Raw genomic sequence first — 23,909 nt, 5'->3', positions numbered from 1 at the left:
AGGGACCTGGTAGAAAGACAGATTTTGATGCCCTTGGTCAAATTATTATTATTATTTGCCTCTATGTAATCAGTCTTGGATAGTAAACTTTCCTTTCAGCAACAAAATTCTGTGTTCACCTTGTGTAGCTTGATGGTGTAGGGACTGCTTCTTACTGTGGGCATATGTATTATCTACATAATTCAAAACTTATTTTCAGTATATTTATACCTTTTCTGAGTTACAGTCCTAAGAAGGTTGATAGTTCTTAGCTTTTATGCCAGAAGGTATTGGTAAAACTGGATGGATACACAGTTTTCTAAGAGATGACAGCAGAAACGTAGCAAGAATAACAGAATAACTTAAACACTGATGTTATACAGACAGAACCTTAAACGAAGAGCTAAAATGTTTTCTAGTAAGTAAGGGGAACTGTTTTTTATATATATAAAAAATCATATTCAGAAGAGGAGTTTATTTTTCTTAACATTAGCGTTAACTGGGGGCTTCTAAGTGACTTGAGAGGGTTAGAGTGATGTCAGAGTGACTTCAAGCCGTTTAAGAAATGTTCTCAGCAAAATGTTCAGATGAATCCCACTGTTTCACAACTGTATCATGCAGTGCAGTGCTTTGCTAGCAGTGTTGGCTGAGGTTGTGCCAGACAGGAATTTATGGCATCTGCAATTTCGTGCTACAGTTGGCTTGATAAGCAGTGTATCTGGGAAATGCGTGCCTTTCCATGAACTATTCCCTCCTCTGTCCCCTGCTCTGAGATAAAAAACAATTTTAATTAGCTCTTTATTTTATTTTTTCAGTAGATCTATTGTATACTCGTGTATACTGTATATAATCTGGTTCAGAGCACTGCCTGTGAAGGGTAATCCACAGCCTCTTTAGAAAGACAGTGAATAAAGCTTTCTATTCTTTCAGCTGGGAAGTTTGCCCCAAATCTCTGAAATCCACAAATATATGTTTGCTGGTGATAGAGATGAAACTTGTCCTATAACACTTAGCAACTGTTGCATACAGATGCGAAGGCTTATCTGTGCTTCTGCAGTGATGAAGTTGCTCACTCCCTCCGACGCCAGGCACTTAGCTTTCCAGATGTTTTCATTGCATGTGCATTAACTCAGTCCCACGCTTTGCTCTAGACTGAATCAACTAAATCCCTTTGCAGGGAAATCACAGAATGGGACAGAGGATAGAAAACACCGGCATCCATCCCCTACAGAGAGGATGGACATAAGCTGGTTCTGTCTTTTAGCCTGGGGACCAACAGGCATTCCCTGGTGTGAATAATTAAGACAGTAGCCACCGTATAATCCTTATGTGACTGCTTTAGGTGCTGTGAGAGGTGGTGTACAAACCATCAGGCGCACAAAACTAAAATTGACAATAGCACAGCCGGGAGAGTGACTGCCATAGCACCACTAGTATCGGTTCACCTAAACTGCACCTCCCAAGCAAAAGCTTTTAATGCACATGTTGCGCTCTGACTGGAAATGAAGGAACTATGTTTTGCCTTTGTATGGGGGTTATTCTTTCCACTGCTGTTTCACATTAGTACCACCAAGAGAGGACCACAAATATTTCCGTGTCTGGTCCCCCCCCCGCTCCTTTCAGATCAGTTGAAGCTGTTCTTGATAGCTCCTGTGTGAGTCTGGATAACGTTTTATTACTGCCTATGTCCACACGTGCATATAAGCCCATATAGAAATATACACACGTTCCTTAAGAAATCAGCCAAACCTTCACTGCAAAGTGCACGCTTCAAGTTTAGAGGTGAGGAGCAATCACGGCCTGTAACAGGCACGCATAATTTCACCATTGCTCATCATGAGCCAGCCTATTTGCCTGCCGTTTTCAAGTTAATCAGTGCTATGCTTCATATGGAGCTGACGTGCAAGGAAGGGAACAGTTTTGAACCTCTCCCCTTCTTTTTCCAGCTCGCCCTCAGCTTTTGTGGTCTCTGGGCCGAGGACTCCAGCTGGCCTGCTGGCCACGCGCCGCGAGATGGCGATAGTGTCACGATAGAAGAAGGCCGGACCCTGCTGCTGGGGAACACTACGGCCACCCTCAACCTGCTGCATCTCAAAGGTCTGCAGAAGGGGGGGTTCAGTGCTCCTCTTCCCTCCAGGCGTGGAGTTTCACAGGGCCATGAGCCCCCCGGCCCTTGCCCAGCTCTGGAGACACCAGGCCGGGCAGCCGCCTCGGCCTGCTCTTGGTGGATGCCAAGGGATGGCGATGGGGAAGCATTTAATTATTATATATGCAAAAGGCATCGTTTATGCTGTTTGAGGCATAATGACAATATGACTAGGAAGGCTTTTTATTTATTTATTTATTTTCTTTTCGTTTCCCCCCAGCTACCGAAAGCGCTGCTATCCTGAGTGGCATTCAGTGGTAATGGCAGTGCTGATAACAATAATCAGCTCTGTTTTCTTTGGCATCTTTGAGGCGAGCGTATTGCGAAAGCCTTTACAAAATTAATGATGTTACAGAATTACAGGCCACGGCTACAGAATGTAATAAATAATCCAAGATCCTAGAGCACGACTGGTGGAAAGTGAATAACCGAGTATGAGCGTGGGGGGAACGCTGGGTTTGCAGGGTTTGTGTACCTTGAGGTAGCCCCAGCATAAGTATCAGGACATGCATCTCTGGGACTATCAAAGTATGAACTGAAATAACTTGGCATTCAGTACCAGAAATGTTAATTCCTGGAAATTAGGCCCTGATCTTGAAGAGTGCGGGGCACATTTGGTATTTAAGTGAATGAGTTGTTCTGGTTCAGTTGCTTGCTTGAAGTTCAGCCCGTGTGTAAGACTATGCTGAAACTGAGATGAAAAAAAATGGGAAGAATTTTCTGTAGGTTTAAGGACCTGGATCTTTTCTGTTGATAAAAATTATTTTATACTGAAAGGATGTTAAAGGTACTAGTTTTTCATTATGATGATGATGAAAAATATGCATCTAACAGTTATATTTTAACATCGAATCTTAACATTTAGTATCTGTTCTATACAGATAAAACTTTGCAAGTTTGTCCCTATTGCATGAACATTTCCAAAGAAGTTTGAACTTGCTCGGTCTACATTTTTTTAAGAACTGCTACATTGGGAATCATTCCTGCTTAAAAGACAAAAAGAATCTAGTAAAAATTTGTAATTAAAATACAATTTAGAATGATATTCTTCCCTCTTCCCCCATCGAAAATAATAAATCTAAGTGTTTCAAGGTGCTTTGTAACCCCAGTGTGATTATGAGGTACAGGGGAGGAGATAGGACAGAGCCCCAGTTTTCTGAGACTTTTGGCTGCAAATCTAGATGAGGATTTGGGGGCTCATCCTCTGTCTTTGTGAAGAAGTGGGGCACAATCTTGTAGCAGAAGCCCTTTCAACTTTGGGCCTACTCAAAGGCAGATATAATCAATCAGCCAGGACTTGTGAAGCAAACAGTGGTCTTATTGAATTTAATGATGTCTGAAGGACTATCTTTATGCCTTCAGCTCCTCTGATTTCAAATCATTTCTCCCCTTTAAAATGTTTTCCCAGAAGCTTTAGAATGTAGATTCAGGTAGGAAAGCAGCTTTCAGATATTCCAGATGCTATTATTTTCATCATTGCTACATGCCAAATATAGGATCAAACTTTCTGGAAGCAGAAACCTACCTGGTAGTTTTTTATCTGAAGTTATTATTTGCTGAAGTGTACTTGCTGCATCCACCCTGCACTGATATGGGTGCCACTAACAGTGTAGCCTTAGTTAGATTTGGAGTCAAGATGTGCTGAGGTCTGCTCTGGTGTGAGACTGGATTGGAGTCATCTCCCCTTTTCCTTACCTTTCTTTAAGTTGCACAACTCAGGGGAGTTGTGTAGGCTCCTGTATTGATACAGAGAAACATACATTAGCAAAGACCTGCTCCTCTTAGGTATTATAGATACCCGTCTAAAGATGAGTCTCAGTTAGGTGATTCCCTTAGAGTAGCAACTGTCAAGTCTCTGAACTTGTCAAATAATTGCCAAGTTTCCCCAGCTGCAAGACGGGCATGACAATAAACCCCAAACCTGCAGGCAGGTGTAGATGCGCACTTTGATTGAAGCATGAGCTGAAGCGTTTTTCTTAGTTGGAGCTGGAGAATGGGATTAAAATTGTAGCTCTGCTCCCTTTGGCTTTCTTGACTCAGCATCAGGCTGTCTGCGCGCTCACAAGCTGAAAATTTAACAGACATTATGGAGGAAAATGCCTGTAATGCTACTGAGTCTGCTCCTCTGCAAAGACACTGTTGTACCCTATTGTCCAGGTCCTGTATCCACTAAACCCAACACATAGGCCCATTTTTTGATTTCCTTTTTTTTCCTTTTTAAGACACCCTGAGGATTTTGAACAGAGCCTGTGTGGGGTCTCCTCGTGATGATTTCAACATTGTAGAAATTGTTTAAAGATTATTATAACAAGCATGTCAGCTGCACATGCATCCTTAAGGCGACCCTGCTTTGGCTGTATTAGCATACAGACGGATGCATGTGGTGGTTCTGGTGGTGACCAGGCTGTCTGGACAGAAGATCCGGAGGCCAAAGCAATAGTGAAATAAGATTAGGCAGCTGAGTCCTGCCTACCGCCATGAGGGCTCACCAGCTTCTGCCTCCCCCTTGATAAGTGGAGCATGAACACGTGGTTATTGGCAGTGGAAAGTTTAATAACCAGACGATGAAACTGCTCAGACAATACTGATTGGGGAAGAGATACGAGATAGACAGATTGTAGATAACTCTGTAAATTCAGCAGATTGCAGTTATTTATATATTTTTTGATCCCGACGTCACAAGTATGGTAATATTTATGATAACCCAGGACAGACGGAAATTTCCTTTACACAGAGCTTATGCTGGAGTAACTCCTTTGTCTGTGATGGGCTGATACCTCAGACTATTGCCTTTATCTGAATTTTTAGTACTGTGTAGAACAGCCCCAAGGGTAGTCTGGAGACTGAAGATGCTGCCTGTCCTCCTTCTGGGGGTACCTTGGGCGTGGGTTTTGGGGTAACATAGCTGATATAACTCTGGTGAGGCTGAAGACATTCAACTGTTCCATTTGCTTTGCATTGGCAACTTTGAGATAGCCACCCTTGCAAGCATAAGAGAGAAGATTATTTTGGTCCCTCTTCTAGAAGAGCTCCCATATTACTTGTCACAGTGATCCCATGTGTCCCTTACCAGTTGTAGGCATTGCTGCATCTTAGCAGTCACGGTCAGACTCCACGCTGAGGTTTTGAGAAAGCTCTGATCCCCTCATGTGAGATTTCTGCCTCTAAAAACTGGTGATATGTATTATGTACACCCGGCCTCCAACATGCCATGGGTAATCTGAGCTCCTCTTCAAGCTATGAGATCCCACAAACAAACACACACACACACAAACAAAAAAACCAAACCAACCAACCAACAACAAAAAAAGAGAACTAGCAAACCCCAAAGATACACATGCCATTGTCAGTTGTGGTCTGATCTTGAACCCACGTCCCCAGATCAATGCTTATCCATCAATATCTTGGATCTCTTGGAAGCCGCGTTAAAATCAGGCTGTGGCTAAAATGGGTCCTGCATATAGACGTGGGGAGGAAAGAAACCTAAATACTGATTTTGCTTGACTTTTTCCTAGGCTTTGATGCTATTAGCAAAGAGCATCAAATATTAGCTGATACATCTGCGTAAGTACTTGTCAAATAACTGGTGCTTCAGTCACTGCTGATAAGGACTGGGTGTGAATTCACTGAAAGACAGAAAAAGCTTTTTCCTCTGTTTTCCTGTCCTCAAACTTATTTTAAAATCCCTTGTCAGTAGCCACAGTTAGAAAATGTTTGCGCTGTGGTGCTTTCTATGCCATTTTGCTCAACCCATTTGGGATATGCATAGTGATACTTTTTTTGCAGGCAGTTTCTAGTTCATATTTTCTTTTTTTAATCAGACAGAGACATTACAATTAAAATACCGTAAAAGCGATTCTGGCAGTATTGCAATAAGCATGTTTTTTAATTAAAGAAAGAACATGGGATGTACAAATAGTACCAGCTAATGGGAAATTTCATCCAATGTATTTTTTAATTGAGGTTTAAAAGGAAGAATAGTCAGCCCTATTTCTCCCTGTTGCTGTGATATTTTTCTGTGTTGTTACTGTGAGGTGTACCAAGCCTGCAAGGATTCTGGTCTCAGGTCCCTGCTGTTCTGATGGGAAAAAAAAAAAAAAAGAAGAAAAAAGAAAGACATCAGTTCTTTATTTTGTTAGTATAATTTTAGCAGGAATTCAGTGTTACGCATTGCACTCCAAGTCACAGACCTGGACATTCCCAGAAGAAGGATTTTAAGGCCAAGAATCTGTAGCAATTGGATGTTTTTTGGTTCTTCCCCAAGCTCTAAACCCTGGTTTGTGTTTGGGCATGCGCTGCAGGTCTCGATTTCCCGTTCTGTTTAGGATGGGATTACAGCATGTACGCCAGACTCCCAGGGTTCTTGCTTGCCAATGAAATTGATTTTCCGCCTCTTTGATAGCTCCTGAGACTCCTCTGAGGCACTGCAGGATGAGCGGATCGGTGGAAGCTCATCCTGGCCGTGCTGAACCACAGGCAAGTGGGCTGAAAGCTGAGGCAGCAGCATCCCTTCCTTCCCTCGCTGTGTCCCTTTTGGGGAAGCAGCTGCTGCTTCTAATCACAGGATGGAAAGGGCTGCTGAGTCTGTCTACATCTGTCCTGGATGCAGATCAGGCCCTGATGACAGTAGCAGCTTTGTACCATGACTAGATCTGTCCTCACACTCTTGTATGTGGTACAGAAACACCGGCATTGCAACCAGGCAAACTGAGGTCCAGGGCTTTTAAATGCAAATAAATTCCTTCAAAGGCATAAGTCTGCATCATGGGCCCAGAACTACAGAGGAAGCATAATGTGTAGCAGGGGATTGCATGAGGGTTTTAGTTTTGATGTATGCCCTCTTGTATGGCTTAACAGACTGCACATCACGGTCGGATTTCTGGAGGAGCAGGCTGTCACTAAGACCGAGGTCTGACCTACTGCACTAGAAACTGGGAGGAAAACTCTACCTGTAAAGTTTAAATTTAAATGCCAGAAACCAGTTTGAAATGAGATAACCGGGGTGGAGGGGCATAGCAAATAGAAACGCTCTGGTCACCCAGAAAGACCATAATAATAATTATCCTGCTCTCCATAACAGTGCTCCTGTGCCTTCCCCACTGCCCACTCTCTTGCTGAGGGTGCAGGAGTTGACAGGTGTCCATCACCTGTAGACTTGAAATAATAACCTAAGGACCTGTTTGCTCCTTGCACCATCTGCCTGGTGTTTCCCCTGCTGCCTTCCCAAGGCAGCTTCCTTCATTGGATCCCAGAAGATGGGCTGGGATGTGTCAAAGCACACCTAGGAGGGTCCACACCTCTTCCCCTCCAGGTTAGCTCTCCTGTTGCAGAAGCAGCAAAGGCGTTGCTGAGAGGCTGGGAAGCTACGCAAGAGCCGAAGATGTAGAAGGACTTCTCTGAAAGAGCTACCTGTGGCAGTGTGCTCTGGCCTAAATTCTTTTTGCCTGGCTTCTGAGATCGTAGGGAAGAGCCTGCCCGGCTTACGAGGCAGCACGTGCCATCCACACAGATGGCTGCGAGCCCAGCGAGCCAGAAAACCCAGGCGTGTCGGGCTCGGGAGACGGTGTCTGTCTGAGAGCGCTCGAGCAGCTGCCGGTTCCTCGCCCAGGGAGAGATTAAAGCCTCCTTCCAACAAAACGCTGGAATGCAAGCTTAGCTTTTTAGCTTGCTAGTGGCATCCTGGTGGAAGCGCACAGTTAGTTTGGGATCTGTACCTGCATATCGTGAGAGTGGAGGAACATTTATAGGGAGGTTTGGACTTTAGGTTCAGGCAGCCTTTGGGATGGAGCCACTGTAACAAACTTCTTTTCTCCTTTGCGGCTATCTCGGCACTGCTCCAGCCTGCAATCACATTTATGGCTCATCCGAATGTCATGTGAGCCTGTCAACAGGGTGCAGGCGACAGGTCCGTGAAATAATCGATTATTATTGAAGGCTCAGAAACTCTGTATTCCTCTGCCTGTACACAGGGGGATCTTTGTTTTTTTTTCTTGCGACGAGGCCCCCCCCAGCCTCACCCTGGGAGCAAGAGAACGAGCAAGAAGTGGGCTGCCAGCACGCTGCAGCCTTGTTGTGCGGGATCAGTCGTTGCAGCAAAGATACTCCAGCTCCAGCAGTTGCCTCCTGCTGTTTGCCGCTCGGGGATGCTTGCCAGGACTGGAACGTGTGAGCTTAAGCCTGTCTCGTGGGAGATTCTGTGGCTTCATCATGTGAAACACCCGACTGAGAAAACTGGGGAGAGCAGGCTGAAGGCTGTGGGAATGTTGGGAATACATGGCCGTGGTGTGCCCACAGCACAAGCAGAACGGATCTTCCTCGCGCAGGGAGCCTCACGGTGATGGGAGGAGATGGTCGTTCAACCAGCAGGTCCTCTTCCATGGAGAAGGGGTTTTCTGTTAGCTGTAGGGGCAGGACTCAGTAGTGACATCTAAGACAATTTTTCCATTGGTACTCCCCTAACGCCTTCTATTATTGATTAAAAAAATATTTCTTGAGGCCTGCCAGCACCTTTCTTGCAGCTTGCTTGCTTTAACGCTCCGATCAGCTCCAAAGACGCGGAATTAAATCTGGTGATAGGCACTTTTATCCTGTCTCCATAAGGAGCTGCTCATTAGAAAAAAATACACTGTTTCTTAGGATGGTCTTACAGTGACTGCACGTGCTGAAGTGTCCCCTCAAAAGATGATGAAAGAAAAACAACCTCCATCCAAGAGGTGCTCATTGGAGTGGGGACTCTGCTTCCCTCTGAGTTCAGGAAATCTCTAGAGCACTCTAAACCACAGCCTAAATAATAATGAGAAAATCAGCATCTCTTTCATGCACTGTGAAAATGTATATATTAGAAGGATTTTTTTTTTTTTAAATGAAGTTTTTGAGAAAGGTTATTAGCTCCTATGTCTGAAAGCGTGAATCCATCTCTGTGCTACAGAAACAAGGAGAAACTTTCCACATTTATCATCAAAAAAACATTTCTCAGTGGACAGTTGTTCTTTTTTTCCAGAAGTACATTGCACAGACTTTTTTCAGGGTAAATGTTCTGGGTACCTGGGCTGTGAGTTTGACCCAGCGTGGTATTCTGTGGGCTGCATGACCAAGCGAAGGGGCGATACAATAGTTATTCATTTCCTATTATTTTGAGTGGGCCCTCTGCCATTTACCGAGGAATTCAGAAGAGAAATCTTCATAAAACCATTGACATACTGGTGTAGCAGTCATTCACATGGCAGATTACAACTCTTACCTTATTATCTTTTTTTTTTTTTAAATATTTCCCTTTTTTTTTCATTATTTGGTCTGTCTGTTCCTCCCCTCTGGGGCTGCCTCCAGCCTTTGTCTTTGCCTTTCCTTTTTTTTTTTTTTCCTTTTTTTTTTTTCCTTTTTTTTTTTTCCTTTTGGGTAAAGACAGATAAAGAAAGATTTCTTTTTCTGGACGAAGAGGTGGAGGCTAATTGCTGGGTTAATTGAGAAGAATGGTGCTTCTGATGTTCTCACAAAGTATCAAATAGCCCCACCACATTTCTCCCCCCTCTCCCTCACTCCACCTAAAGAGAGCCATTGAATTTGCACATTACTGTACAGAAGTGATTATGGGTTTAATTGTATTTATTTTGCTTGGTGGGGAGGCCATCATAACAGTAGTTGATTGATTTTTATAAAATCACCCTCAAGGTCATATGTAGGACTTTGCTTTCCTGTGCAGCCATAACAAACAATTTGAGGGTCACAGCCAAAGGCTCAGTTGAGCAATATTCTTGCTTTCTGCTTTCAGAGAAGGGGTCAAGTGCAATAAAAGAAGGAAGCATAACTTTTATTTTCTTTTTAAAAAAGGGGAAGACAATCTTGTAAAGCAGCAGCTGTATATTTATTCTGACCCAATGAAAAGCATAGAAATACAGAGAGCTGAGGGTTAGAGGGACCACATATAATTTTTTGACACAAGTATGTATAAGTTTGGCTACAGTTTATTTTACACTTAGCCTTGTTTAATGACTAAACGAATCCCTGCTAATGGCTCTCCCCTCCCCTCCCCTCCCCTTCCCTCTTCCCCTCTCCTCTCCCCCCTTCCCCTCCCCTTCCCCTTCCCTCTGTTGCTTCTTTATTCTCTAGGAGCTGAATTTTTCTTTTTACATTTTTTTAACCCAAAGAACAGGTGTCTTTTGGCTTCATTCTGGACAGAATTCAGAAGCTTTGCAAATGGCCAGGTTACAACTGCATTAAGTTGTGACCATCAGTTGTATCTGATTGTAGCTGATCAGGCAAGCTGATACTTGGTTCCTTTGATTACATTGGGGTCTGACTGCTGCTACTAAGGGAAAGCCAGAGCATCTCATGCAGCAGATGTCTTTTGGTGGTCATGACCTCACAAACCTCTGCACCACTGCCAAGTGTGTTTAGGATTGTCATTGTACCTAGGGACAGAGAAACCCAGGAGCCAGGCAACGGCCTCCACCTTGAGGTCCAATTCTTACTGACCCAGCAGAACCAGATTTTCACCCAGAAAGGGAAAAATTGTTCAGAACAACTGACATATAGTTAGCCTAATACTAAGGAACAGGGGATTGTAAAACAAGGAAAGGAGACAAAAAGGAGATAGAGGACTCATCGTTCATGAGGAGGCAGACAGTGATTTTTGGGCTCTGTATGAGGATGGGCAACACTTGACGTGCCAAAGCCACCTTGTACAGAAAAGTGCTCAGCAGACCCTGTGGAGGCAGGGCAGAAGCGGGTAAATCCCAGACCCTTATGGGAAATGAGCGTCTTCCCACAGCTGCCTCGAGTTGCACTGAAACGGATGCAATCAGAAAAGGACTTGGGAGTCTTACGGGCGAAGATGTACTCCCATCCCTTCCATCCCACAGAGGGGGGATAGAAATGTTGGTGGGAGGAATTTAGTATTTCTAAGCTATCCTATAGACAGCTTGAAAATTATGGATGGGCAATGTGTGGCTGAAACTTAGGAAAAGATTTGGGAAGGTTGTTTGCAGCAGAAGTAAGTGTGATTTTGCAACGAGGAGATGGGACAACTCTGGCTACCAGCCTTCCTGGTTTAGTAGTGCAGCATAGCAGCAATTAGAATACTCATTAAAAATCATATGAAGAGAAGTGGAAACAGAAATGACTATATTTCAGTGGGAATAGAGCATAGGAAGTCAATAAAGACCTTGAGGAAGATGTCTTTTTTATGTTAGGAATAAAATAAATCGCAGTGATTTATAGTTCCATCTCTAGATTGCAGTGATAAAATTATTAACACTGCAGCTATAAGGCAAATGTATTTAATAAATATTTCTGTTCTCAGTGTGGGAAGGAACAGGATGGTAAGTTATATTACAGGAGGAAGATGGATCATCAGTCCATTTATTACTGAAGAAAATGTTAAACAGTGTCTTTCAGGAATACACATTCTTAAATCAACAGGTCCAGTTTCATTCGAGAGCTTTAAAACTGCTGGTAGAAGCATTCCATGGTACATGGATATTAATTTCAGAGTACTTGGGAAATTACAGAAGGCTGCAGAAGTTCTGATCTTGTGTCAGGATGCAAATAGGTAAAGTTACTGGCTGCTTAGTCTGATATCAAGTACAGGTCAAAGCAGAAAACTAGATGAAGTTCTATGTTATGGCTGATTGAATCCATAAATTACTAACCACAAAAATACAGTGAATAACAGGATAGAAGTTTTATGAAAAATAGGTCCTAAAGAAAAAAAGACAACAAACTTTAGTTCATTTTCTAAGAAAATTATGTTTGTTTGATTAAGTTAATGCAGTAAAATGCCGTAGTGTGATGACCAACTGAGGATCCCCTGGCAAAATCACATGCCAGACATGAAATGCACTCACAAAACATAAATTGTTGGTGTGAAATCATTTTCATGTCTACTTGGATACCAAACATACCATCAATGGTGGTCTGGAAGTAAATGGAGATCCATCACTGATCACATTTGTGAATGCCGTTCAAACCAAACGCAGATTTACCCCATTGAGTAGACAGCTGGGCAGGCAGGAACAAGGAACAAAAGTTGTGGTCACACAGGAAGGGACTTTGTCAGAGAAAGCTGCAGTCATGGAAAGCTTCAGCAGTCCATGTGACCAAGGAAGCCCACTTAACCTCTCAGTGTAGCTGCAGTCATGGAAAGCTTCAGCAGTCCATGTGACCAAGGAAGCCCACTTAACCTCTCAGTGTAATGAAGAAACAAAAGGAGGTAGTATATTTTTTATGGGAAAAGCAAGATGTAGAGTATGGGAATAAGGCAGTTTTGCCTCTGTAGGCAGCACCAACAAGAATGATAAAGAAGCAGAAGGATCAGGAGGTCTGGGTTCCCCATTTCAGGAGAATCAGGCTGTGGGAGAGAATGGATGTTTAGGTTAGAAATGTGGAGACATTTCTTCTCAGAAAGAGCAGCCAGGCATTGGGATGGGTTGCCCAGGGAGGTGGTGGAGTCACCGTCCCTGGGGGTGTTCAAGGAGAGGTTGGACGTGGTGCTTAGGGACATGGTTCAATGGGTGACATTGGTGGTAGGGGGGTGGTTGGACCAGGTGATCTTGGAGGGCTTTTCCAACTTTAATGATTCTATTATTCTATGACTCCTTTCAGGAAGAGTCTTAAAAACATTACAAACCAGGCTGAATGCATGCCGGGATTTGGTTTAATTGCCATTTACCTGCAAATACTTTTGCAGAAAATGCTGTTTTGCAAACCTCTCTGCTGTGCAACACAGGAGGGCACAAAGACAACCACTGTCTGAAAGCTCATCCTTGACAAGTTGTGATTGGAAATAAAGCAGAAGTTGTGAACAGTAATGGAGATTAGCTGTTGGAAAAATGATCGTAGAAATTGGTAGAATGATGTCCCCAAGTCACTTAATTGATTATCTGCCTTTCTGGAGGGTATACAGCAGTCAAACACAGATGACTCGACTTCCTCCAGTTTTTCAATAGCATGATGTGCACAAACCATCAGGCGATAGGATCTAATGGTCCCTTCAGTCTGCAAATGAATACCATTTCAAATATTATCCCTATTTCAGCATAGCACATTCTTGTATTAGCAACATTTCATTTTTCTAGAAGTCTCAGACGTATCTCAGAATAAATCAGAAATCTTCTGTCATTTTGAGTGAAACGAGCTGAAATTCATGCTGGTTTATCAGTGTGTATCCAGTATAATTTGTAAAAACACAACATAACTGGTTCTAGCAAAGCAAGCTTAACAGAAATACATTTGTATATAGAAAGCATGTCTAGGGAAAGAGGCAGCTTATACATAGGGGAGCTGGTGTTTGTGGGAGCAGTCCCATGGTTCCCAATGATTATAAGCAAGAAAATGTGAGGTTTATTTCTTCCGTCTACTAAGCATATTCTGTATTAACTTATTTGGAACCTACTGAAATCTGCAAAGAAAATATTTAATGGGGTAGTTCTTATTCAAATACCAGCTTTGTCGTGAGACTAAGAAATTAGGTTCAACAATTAAAGCTCACCAGTGCAAGAATAAATAAGGAGGTCAGGACAGGATGCAATGGGGTGGGAAAGGCAGACAAGTGCTGTGCAGCTCCGGTATCACTGTGAGCAAGAGGACCTGATCCAAGTAGGGGTTATGATCAAAGGATTTTTAAATCTGATTTCTATATTAAAACTTCTACCCTTCTACTTTGCCTCAATACTGAAATTAAAGCAGAGGTCTGATGTCCCTAATCCTTCATGCTAAGGATTGGTAGTGTCTCGTTGAGGAGGAAAGCCAGCAGTTTGGTAGTTATAAAGGTCACCATTAAAACCTGCTAACAACAATAGGAAGCTGGCCATGGCTGCTTCATAAAGGGAAATGGTGGGAGGCTCAGAGACCCTTTGTAAGGAGCTATGAGGCTGCCAGGCTTCCAGGCGAGCTCCTGGGAAGCATGGCTTGACCTAGGAAGACATATCCCAAAAGCAGAACGATTAAATGTCTGGGAGTCCGCTCTGTGCAAGCACATTGTAAAGGTAGTGACAGTGTCCTTTGTAGCAGAGAAAATATGAAAGGATGCCAAAGAGTGAACCACCCTGAGACAGAGTGGGGTTGTCAGCTCACACAAGTCAAGAACAAAAGAGGCATTTGACAGAACTGGAAAGAGACTTGAGTTGAAACCAAGGGATGGAAATGCCTTTTCGTGAACTATTTAACTTAGACCACAGAATTCATTGACTCAAGAAGTTATTGAGACTGAGTATTAAAAAGACTCGAAGGATCAGATCTAAATTACTGACAAAACCTATCCAGTTATACTAATAGATGGTAGAAGGAAAATGTTGGCAGGGAGATGAAACCTTATGCTTTGGGGTGAAGCTAACCTCTAATTAGGGATTAAAATGAGGCTTTCATGGGTTGAGGGGATCAGCTCGCAGCCAGCTAACAGGGAGAAGTTTTTTAGACTCTGTTTTGGAAGCATCTGGTTTTGAACAGCAGCTGGAAGAATACGCAGGATTAAATCAACCACTGAACTAAACAAGTTGCCAATTCTTGTGTTCCAAAGCTGTTTTCCACTCACCTCTCCCTGTCACAAGCAGTTTGTAATATGAAAAGGAACATACAAATTAAGTAATAGTATTTCTTTTTAACAGTTAGAGAGTGAGTAGGTTAGGACTGGGATTTTCTGAACATTACTACCTTGAACTGGAGTTGGAGAGACTTAGATGTCTGCCCAGGCTGAGTGGTCTTGCTCAAGTCTAGAAATAAAGCCTGTGGCAGAAGTGAGAAATGGACTGAGTTAATGAGATCTTTATTACAAAAAGGAGTATGTAAAAAGCAGATAAGTCCACAGGGAGAAGTACAGGGCAAAGTTGGATTTCTGCAGAAAGCAATATTGTTTTACCCTTAATCTCATAACGTTATTGCAAAACCATCGTTTCACCCATCTCTTACAGCTCTTTTGACTACGAGATAATGACTGGTTTTGAGGTCAATGGTTGCATTTTACTCTTCTGTTGTCTTCAGGTGGCAAGCTCCTGTTCACTGGTCCAGGACCTGTAGAACTGCATGCTCATTCCATTCTGATATCTGATGGAGGAGAGCTCCAGGTGGGATCCTCTGAGGCCCCTTTCCATCACAAAGCACACATCTATCTCTATGGAAGCCTCCATTCTCCACCAGTGTTTCCATATGGGGCCAAGTTCCTGGCAGTGAGGAATGGGACCCTCTCCATCCATGGTGAGTACATTTTTCCATCTCTTTAAAAGCAAATTGAATTAAAATTGAATTAAAAAATAAAGGGAAAAAAATAAAAGCATGTGTTCGGAGAAAAAAAAGTTTTGGTTATGAATGAATATCTTGAATATCTTATTACACTGAAGTATATGTTGAAATCAGTCTTTAGGGCCAGAAATTCATGGCTTTTAATTCATTTTGAGGCTTCTGTTCCTGTAGTATCTTAGACACTAAAGCCCAGTGCTGTATCTCTGTAAGAGCTCCCATACTGGGAGCAGAGTCGTTTTGAAAATCTCGACCCTAAGAAGAAACTAGATGGTATCAAGTAGTTATGAAACCTTGGCGCTCATTTAGGTGCCTAGAAGAAGTCTGGATTTGTGCATTGATAGAAACTTTCCACAAACGAAAGTCTCCATCCCTTGGGAACCAGACGTTCATTCTCTGCTGTGTATCCTGGGGGTCTGCTCTGCTACTAGAATGGGGTATCCTTTTCTCCTCCTCTCCATTACAACTAGGAGGTTTCCTCCTCAGAGAAGGTGTGGATCTTGGGGTAACGAAGAGTGGGTGGTCTGCCAGGCAGGTCCCATGGTGAAGCAATGCCAAGCGTGCTGCAGTTAGCAGCCTATGCCAGCTGGAGTGGGGATGCTACTTCTCTTCACAGCAGCAGCAAAGCACTCCTGGCAGCGTGTTTTCCCCTTCTCCTCCAGCTGTCTGTCTCTAGTGTTAGGAGCACAGCTGGCATCTCTGATGTCCTATCAGTCCACACACTCACACCGGCTCTGCACAGGTTGTTGTCACAAGTGACAAGCCCAGGGCTATGCAGAAAAACTGTGGCTCTGCCAAGAATTTCAGTCCGACATAACCACTCTGCTCTAACCACTGGGCTTTTCTCTGAAAGGGAGCCCCACAGAGACCAAAATTTACATTCCTATCAGGTGGGACAGGGGATCTAAAGGACAGAAATTGGCATGGGTTTGTGGATGAATACAGGTTTCACGTTATGGGGTAGCAGAATTATTGTGGTATAACCCAGCCTGTTAACCACCCAGCCTTTCACTCACCCCACACCAAAGCGGGATGGGAGAGAGAATTGGGAAAAGGTAAAACACATGAGTTGAATAGGACAGAAAAGGAAGGGAAAATAATAGTAATAATATCCAACACAAGTGATACACAATGCAATTGCTCATCACCCACTGACCAATGCCCAGCCAGTCCCTGAGGAGCAGCCCCCCACCCACAGGACACCAACATGATATGAGACAGCCCTTTGGCCAGTCTGGGCCAGCTGTCCTGCCTGTGTCCCCTCCCAGCTCCTTGGACCCCCAGCCTCCTCACTGGCAGGGAAGCAGGAGAAGCTGCAAAGGCCTTGACTTAGCACAAACACTGCTTAAACATCAGGGTGTTATCAGCATTATTTTCCTCCTCAATCCAAAGCACAGCATCATACCAGCCACCATGAAGATAATTAACTCTATCTCAGCTGCAACCAGGACAAGAATTTAGATATAGAGATTTTTTGAAGGGCTGTGAAATGTTGGTATTAAATGGCACGGTCTTGTTTCAGTAGTTTGGATGTGGAATTCAGGTCCCAACTCAGCATGCTTAGAATATTGGTGAAATGCACACACATCAAGCTCTTAACTAATGTGCTGTTTTTAAAGGCAGTATGCATCTTAGGAGAAAAAAAATATGTCTGAACGCCTCATCTCCCTCACTTCTGTTCTTGCATGTCAACCTTCAGATTGGTAGGCATCCGTGTCCTCCAGCAGGGCTTGAACTTACCCTCTCCTGGCCCACAGGCAGAAATGTTGCCATCTGAGCGTTACTGACACGTATGGCTCTCAGTCAAAAATAATGCAAGACACCAAGGGGTACGATCTGAGCACATAGGGAGCGAGCCGTGCTGCTGTGCCGTGATCCTGTCAGTTCACGGGAGCTGAGCAAGGTCAGGCGAGGTCGGTGGTTGGAGGGCACTCCGCGAGCAGATGCTTTTCTGAGTCAGGAGGGGTGAGTGGAAGCTGGAGAAGATGCCCCTTGAAGCAGCAGAGGAGGGGGGCTTCACTACACCTGGACTTGTGCTGAAAGCCACGTCGTGAGCTCTTGACGACTTCGTCGACACACAGCGAGGCTGAAATATTTAGTGCTTGCAGATGGCTTTAATAATTTCAGTAACCCGTTTTGAGCAGAAGGGTAGTGTTTCTATCCCATTTCCTAGAGGGGCTCTCTGAAGAAGTGCTATTAGATCATCTAGGCTGAATTGACTGTCCTTTACTGGCCATTGAGTTTCACACAGTTATCCCAGCTTTGAGTTCAGTAACTCACATTAGATTAAAGCATGCCTTCCAGAAAGGCTTGGTCTTTGTCTGAGGACATCAAGGGAAACAGAAGCCAGCATTTTCTGTGGAAGCTTGTTCCAGGGGATTAATTTGGTTAATCATCCATGTTTTTATTTTATGTTTTTAAGGGACATATTAAGATATCTGATTTGAATTTGCCTTATAAAGGCTTTTGCTGTATCTCTTTCTGTGTCTTCTCCTTGTAGCTTAAGGAATTCTTCTTGGTTTGACCTCTTTAAGGAAGTCAGGATTTTGTCCTTACATTGTCAGCGCACTGCAAAAGCCTTGACTTCTTCATGCTGTTTTGTTTTCTAGCAATGTGGGGAAAAAAACAACATAACATCTCCTTGCAGGTTGTGCCTCTTGTTTCCCTTCTGAGCCTACCTCATGACTAGTTTGTTGACTCTGTCCTCACAGACACATCAAATTACACAAACAGGGCAGAAGTACTTTCCAAGGGGTTACCCTAATGGTATGATTGAGGGAAGCACATCCAGGTGTCCACTCTCAAAGGATTTGTTGCTGATATTCCATATGTTTTACTCGGTGCCATAATTCTCAGCAATTCTTCTTTTCTGAGGAAACTGAGGGTGAGGTCTGTGTTTGTAGCCCAAGGCCTGAACCTAGTAAGCTCAAGCTTTCATCAGAACCACCTGACTCAGTTACAACCCTGCTTGTCTGCAACGAGTACCCACTGTACAGAGGCATGCAGAAGGCAGCAAAGTCTGTGAGAACAGCATGAGCAGGGCTGGGGCCTTATTACAGAATGGTTAAGGTGACAGGGACCCCTGGGTGCCCCTGTCCCCCCCTGCCCCAGCAGGGTGCCCAGCCCCACGGCCCTGGGCTCGGGGAGCTCTCCAAGGAGCAGCCCCCGGCCCCTCTCGGGGCAGCCTGTGCCAGGGCTCCGGCACCCGCCCGGCCCAGCGGTGCTGCCTGAGGGGCAGGGGGAGCCGCCGGGGCTCCGGGCTGGGCCCGGGGCCTCTGGGCCCGGCCCTGGGCACCGCCGAGCAGAGCCCGGCTCCGGCCTCTCCGCACCTCCCTGCGGGTCCTGACGGCCATGGGGGAGCTCCCCCGGAGCCTCCTCTGCTCCAGGCCGAGCAGCCCCAGCTCTCGCAGCCTCTCCTCACAGCACGGGGGCTCCGGGCCCGGCAGCGCCCTGGGGGCCCCGGCCTGGGCTCTCCCCGCTGGGCCCAGGTCTCTCTGTGCTGGGGGGCCCAGGACTGGTCCCAGCACTCAGGTGCGGCGTCACCAGTGCTGAGCAGAGGGGCAGGATCCCCTTCCTCGACCTGCAGGCGATGCTTTACTTAATGCAGCCCTTTTTTTTTGCCCAAAGGCCCATCGCTGGCTCACATCGCCTTGGTGCCCCCCAGGCCCATTTCTGCAGAGCCGCTTTCCAGCTGGGTGCCCCCGGCCTGTCCTGGTGCTGAGCCTGTTCCTCCCCAGGGGCAGGACTTTGGGCTTCTCCTTGTTGAGCTGCAGGTTTGTGTCAGCCCCCCTCTCCTGCCTGTCCAGGTCCCTTTGCACAGCAACATTTCCAGTCATATTTTGTACCCCTGGTGTATCAGTGAGCAGCTCAAAGACATAGCCATGAAGCCACTTTTGAGCTCGGCATGACATACACTCCCAGTGCATGGCTGCAATTAAGATTGATTCAAACCATGTAATCTGCAATTTAGCATTGAAGCAGTAGCAGCGCTGTAGAAAATAAGGCCAAAAGAAGTGCTTTCTTTTGCTGGCTTCGTATTGCTTACATCAAACAGAAATATGTTGTCCTGGCTCCAATTTAGCAACAGTCTGGCCTGTGGTATAGAACAAATTGTTGAGCATGTCAGCCTCTTTCGTATCAAATACATATATAAAAGAGGCTGACATGCTCAGCAATATATGTGATATATATACATCCACACGTATATGTATGTTATCGCAGATCAAAATCATTAAATAAGCAGGCTTTCAAATTCGTAGCTGTCTTGGGTGAAGACAGGAGCGAATGCATTTTAATTCCTTTTCTCCTTCAGACGGGGAGGTTTGGGGGATGCTTTGCAGCTATGGTTGACTTCAGATTGTTTAGTAAGTGCTGTCAGCTCCTCACTTTGATATGTTAATATGACTAAGGGTTTCCCACAATTCCCTCGCGAGCAGCGGTCCTTTGCTCCGGTGGTTGTAGCAGGCTGGGAAATTTCACTGTTGCCTTTGGCTTTAGCCAACTCCCCTGCCAGTCAGAGCGTGCCACCCATAAACTGCCTGTCAATCACATGTCAGTTTTACAGGGGGGTTCAGTCAGCCGGGGCAACTCCACTTTTTGACAATGTAATTATGGCCCTCGCATCTGCAGTAGGGGCCTGAGCGGGGCTGGGAGACTTTTATTGATTGTTCAGAAGGGAAATTTATCACTGTCTCCAGCTCCGTTTGCACTTTATTCCCCAAGAAACTCTCCTGACAAACTTCAGGAGAGAGGGTTAGCATGGTGGCATTGGCTGTTCTTGTGCCTTTGGCCTTTCCAGGGAAATCGGGTTGGAGGCACCGGCAGATGCTGACCAGTGGGCCAGGACAAGGTTTGGGTGCAGCGTAGCTGGAGATACTGCATCAGTGGCCCAGGACACCCAACCTTTGCAATAGCCTGATTTTGTGGGCACAACACTCTTATGGATGGGAAAATGTTAAAGGCCTTTCCCCCTTTTTGCTCCGTATTTTAGCAGTCCTGTGTCCACGAAGTCATTATTCCATTGTGTCTTGCTGAAGCACACTGTGCCTCATCCCAAACAAAGAGGAGCAATTTTGCGGTATTTTTACCTGAAACCTTGTCAGTACCAACACTGTGATGATCTGAGACATGAACATATGAGCTTGATACCTGCATTTTGACTAATAATACCTGCCTGTCCAACTAGATGGAGGATGCTATGTTTTGGATTTAATAACATGCTACATACACTTTGTCCAAAGCCTGAAAGCTGAGGGGTAAAGAAAAATGATGCCCAGAGACCTTTTTATTTAATACCATGCCTGTTTCTAATCAACATAATTACAACAGAGGTGTCAGTGGTTATTTCAGTCCCCTAACATCACGGATAGTCCTGCTTCAAAGATCAGTCCTGCACTTGAAATATTTGCGAGTGGATGCTGATGGTGGAAGATGAGAACAGGCAATTCTGCACTTCTTAAATTCCAGACTTTGAAACTGAAGAAATCTTAAACATTTCCAGGGTTAACTCAGGCAAAAAGTGTTTCTATCAGTTGAACCCATTATTCATTTTAATCACATTTAATCAATAATAAACCACAAAACATTTTTGAGCTGTGTGCCGTGCTGTACAGAGCCAGTGCATTCCTCAAGAGAGCAGCCATTTAATCAAATGCTTCTTGCTTTTCCTCCATTAAGCAGTGTTATGTATCTGTGCTGAGTTTGAGATTAAGAGATCATAGACAACATGAGAGAATTTGTTCTGCTTTACTCACATTTGAGAAGGAAAACTTCCCAGGGGGAAAATAAAATCTTAGCAAAGGGATTCAAGATAGGGTGCAGAGATCTTCTAGAGATAAGATGTACTTTTTTACCTTACTGAAACAGTCACATATGCAATACTTATTATTTCCCATTAACTGAAATCACTGGTTTACACACCGTAAATTCAAATCCCCTTTCCCTTGCTGGGGCCACTTCCATGAGTTAGTTTTCCCTACATGTTAGTTGCTTTGTGTGGTTGCAGGAGGCTTTTTGCCTTCTGCAATAACATTTTTCCTTTCAAGACCTTGACTTGAACATGATGCATTAAAGCAGATGGCTCCTGAACAGAAGGCTAAGCTGCCTTGGATCCCCTTGTGTTCACTGGGGGTAAGAGACTGCACTTAGGCACTTCCCATGGAGTAACTAATGTACAATGACTTGTGCCTTCACTTTCTTATTCACAAATATAAGATGACCATTAGATTTTAAAGACCTAGCAGATGGGGAGAAAAAAAAAAACAAAACAGATCGTGTAAAGCTGAGCTCAGGGAGAGATGCTGTGTCTTTCATAACTTGCCCTTCTTTCTAGCAGAAACACATCGATCATCTTTGATATAAACTTAAACCACTCACTCCATATTTTGGTGCCGATCTTAATGAGGGAAACAATGTGATGGGCTGTAAAGGGCACGGGGAGATGGTCAATGACTGAGTATATCTAATATGTAGCTTCTGTTTCTTTGCAGATAGGGAAGGTCTATAGGTTACTACAAACGCATGGTCTTTCTGTATGATCAAATAGTTGTCTTTTAAACCTTTGAATATAACATTAAAACATGCCCTGCAACTCTGGCTCCAACTTCAACCAGGAGACTGGGTGGAGGGAGAGAAGCTAACAACAAAAATTTGAATTCCTACCAAAGACAGGAGAAAGCCTGCAAACATTGGCAGGCTGAGAAGCTTGGTCCCAGATCTGAGTTTTTGCTGTGCTGCAGGCTGAGCAAGGCAGAGTCCTCCTTTTGGGTTCATCCTTGCTTTTCCTGCTTGTCTCATTCCCTTCCATCATGTGTCAGGGGTGTAGCAAAGTGATTTTAGCATTTAAGCAATCATGCCACCCCGCATAACCGCTCCTGCTGGCAAAAGATTAACTGGCAATAATGCAAAATGTTAACAGCTGCGTGCAGCTCTCCAGGAGAATATGCAGTAGTTGGCTGCCACATTGGAAGCGTTTTGTTCCTGGTGTCAGTTTAAAGAGGATTTCCTTCGTGGCACCTTTGGATGTGAGCTGTTTTCATAGAGTTTCTGTGGACCTGTTTGATCACATAGCCCTTCGTGGCCTCAGTAAGATGCTCCTTGCTTTCTTGAGGGTGCTTTTCAAGAATATTTAGATGGAACTGTTTTTAGAGGGAACTGTTTTAAGGTGAAAACTGGTTTCACGAAAGGGAAAGCATTCAGCAGGACTAGGTCATTTTTCAATGATATTTTCTACTGAAGAAAATCAAAATGATTTACTTTGTCTTCTCTTTCAGATGATGTTAGATTTTTCTCCCCACTGGGAAAAAGCAAAAGTGTTTAGTTGTATCATTCTGATTTCATTTGGATGTTCACAATATTATTTTTAATGTTATATCTGATTCATATCAACATTTCCACATCAGTGAAATGTAGTGTTTTTACAGAGTAAAAATCGAAAACCTAAAACCCCAAAGTGACATTAGGACAAAGAGCAAAAACAGTCTAATGATTCCAAAAGTAGAATTTCTGCAGAAGTTTTCTTCTGTGGAAGACATTGAAGGTTTGGACAATGTGAAATCACATTTTCTGTCTGGCTGCGGAAACCACTTATAGTGGATATAATATCACTCCTATTTAACTTTCTTCCTGGAGGAAGAAGCCAGAGAGATTCCGAAGCTGTGTCTTGCAACTGGCCTTGGATGAACAGGCCACCGAGTATGTTAAAAGCCAATGGTTAAAGACTGAGCTGTGATGCACCTCCGTGCATCCACATTGCTTTGACAGAAAGTATCTGCTAGGTAATGTGCCATGTCCTTGTGTTCCACGGGCAACTTCAGCCCAGAGCTGCACCTGAATCTCCTGCCCTGGTGGTATGCAGCATCAGATCCTCTCCATGGAAGTGGCACACAATGGCTTTGGGCACAGGGACCTACTGAGGTCCACATGAGACATCTCTGTAGGTCCAAATTTCCTGTCCCAGTCTTCCCATTGATTGTGTAAAGCTCATGTCTCATACTGGACTTGGTCCCGCACAATGGGAACCTCAGATGAGCTATGTTTTGAGCCCATGCTCAAATCCCATCTAAAACACCCTTGTGCAGCACTTGAAAACTGATTAACTCCTGGGTGTCCTAAGGGTTAATGAGCAATTACAAACAAACAAGGACCTGCTATTTTACCTTGGGGCACAAAACAAAAGCTTTCTGCACTGGTTGTGGCAGGAAAGGTGCAGGAAAGCTGTCTGCATCTCCCCAAGAGCTTCCCACACACATCAATTCACTGCAAAACCAGCTAGAAATGTGCAGATGCTTAGGGAGTATGCCTTGGACTGGAATTAATGGAAAGCAAAAGTAAGGTGGTGACATTCAAGTGCACAGTGTGTGGCAGAGAACAGGTCAGCAAGTGCTGAAGGCTCGTGGTTCAGGTGGATGTTTTAAAGCAAATGAGAAACTGTAGGGAAGCAGCTCTCATTCTTCATTTTCTGATTCTCTTCACTTTATGGTCAGTGACTGGACTAACCACTGCTAGAGGTCATGCATGTGGCACATTTTAAAAGAAAATGCTTTAACTTCTGGTTCGC

General features: G+C 44.3%; 1 protein-coding gene across 2 annotated transcripts in view; it reads left to right on the top strand.

Moving 5' to 3' along the window:
* The window catches only part of PKHD1 (PKHD1 ciliary IPT domain containing fibrocystin/polyductin), a 261,123-nt gene that overhangs the window by 83,642 nt on the left and 153,572 nt on the right, over window positions 1–23,909 (top strand). For both annotated transcript variants that reach the window (XM_080584577.1, XM_080584576.1), the window contains 2 exons: window positions 1,926–2,076; window positions 15,098–15,310. In XM_080584577.1, the coding sequence (XP_080440703.1) occupies window positions 1,926–2,076; window positions 15,098–15,310 (364 nt within the window). The remainder of the gene's footprint in view (window positions 1–1,925; window positions 2,077–15,097; window positions 15,311–23,909) is intronic.

The sequence above is a fragment of the Anser brachyrhynchus genome (genome assembly GCF_964034855.1).
Source record: "Anser brachyrhynchus genome assembly, chromosome: 3".
Taxonomy (NCBI): Eukaryota; Metazoa; Chordata; class Aves; order Anseriformes; family Anatidae; genus Anser; species Anser brachyrhynchus.
The sequence above is the reverse complement of the archived record's forward strand: the minus strand, read 5'-3'. Positions and strand labels throughout refer to the sequence as shown.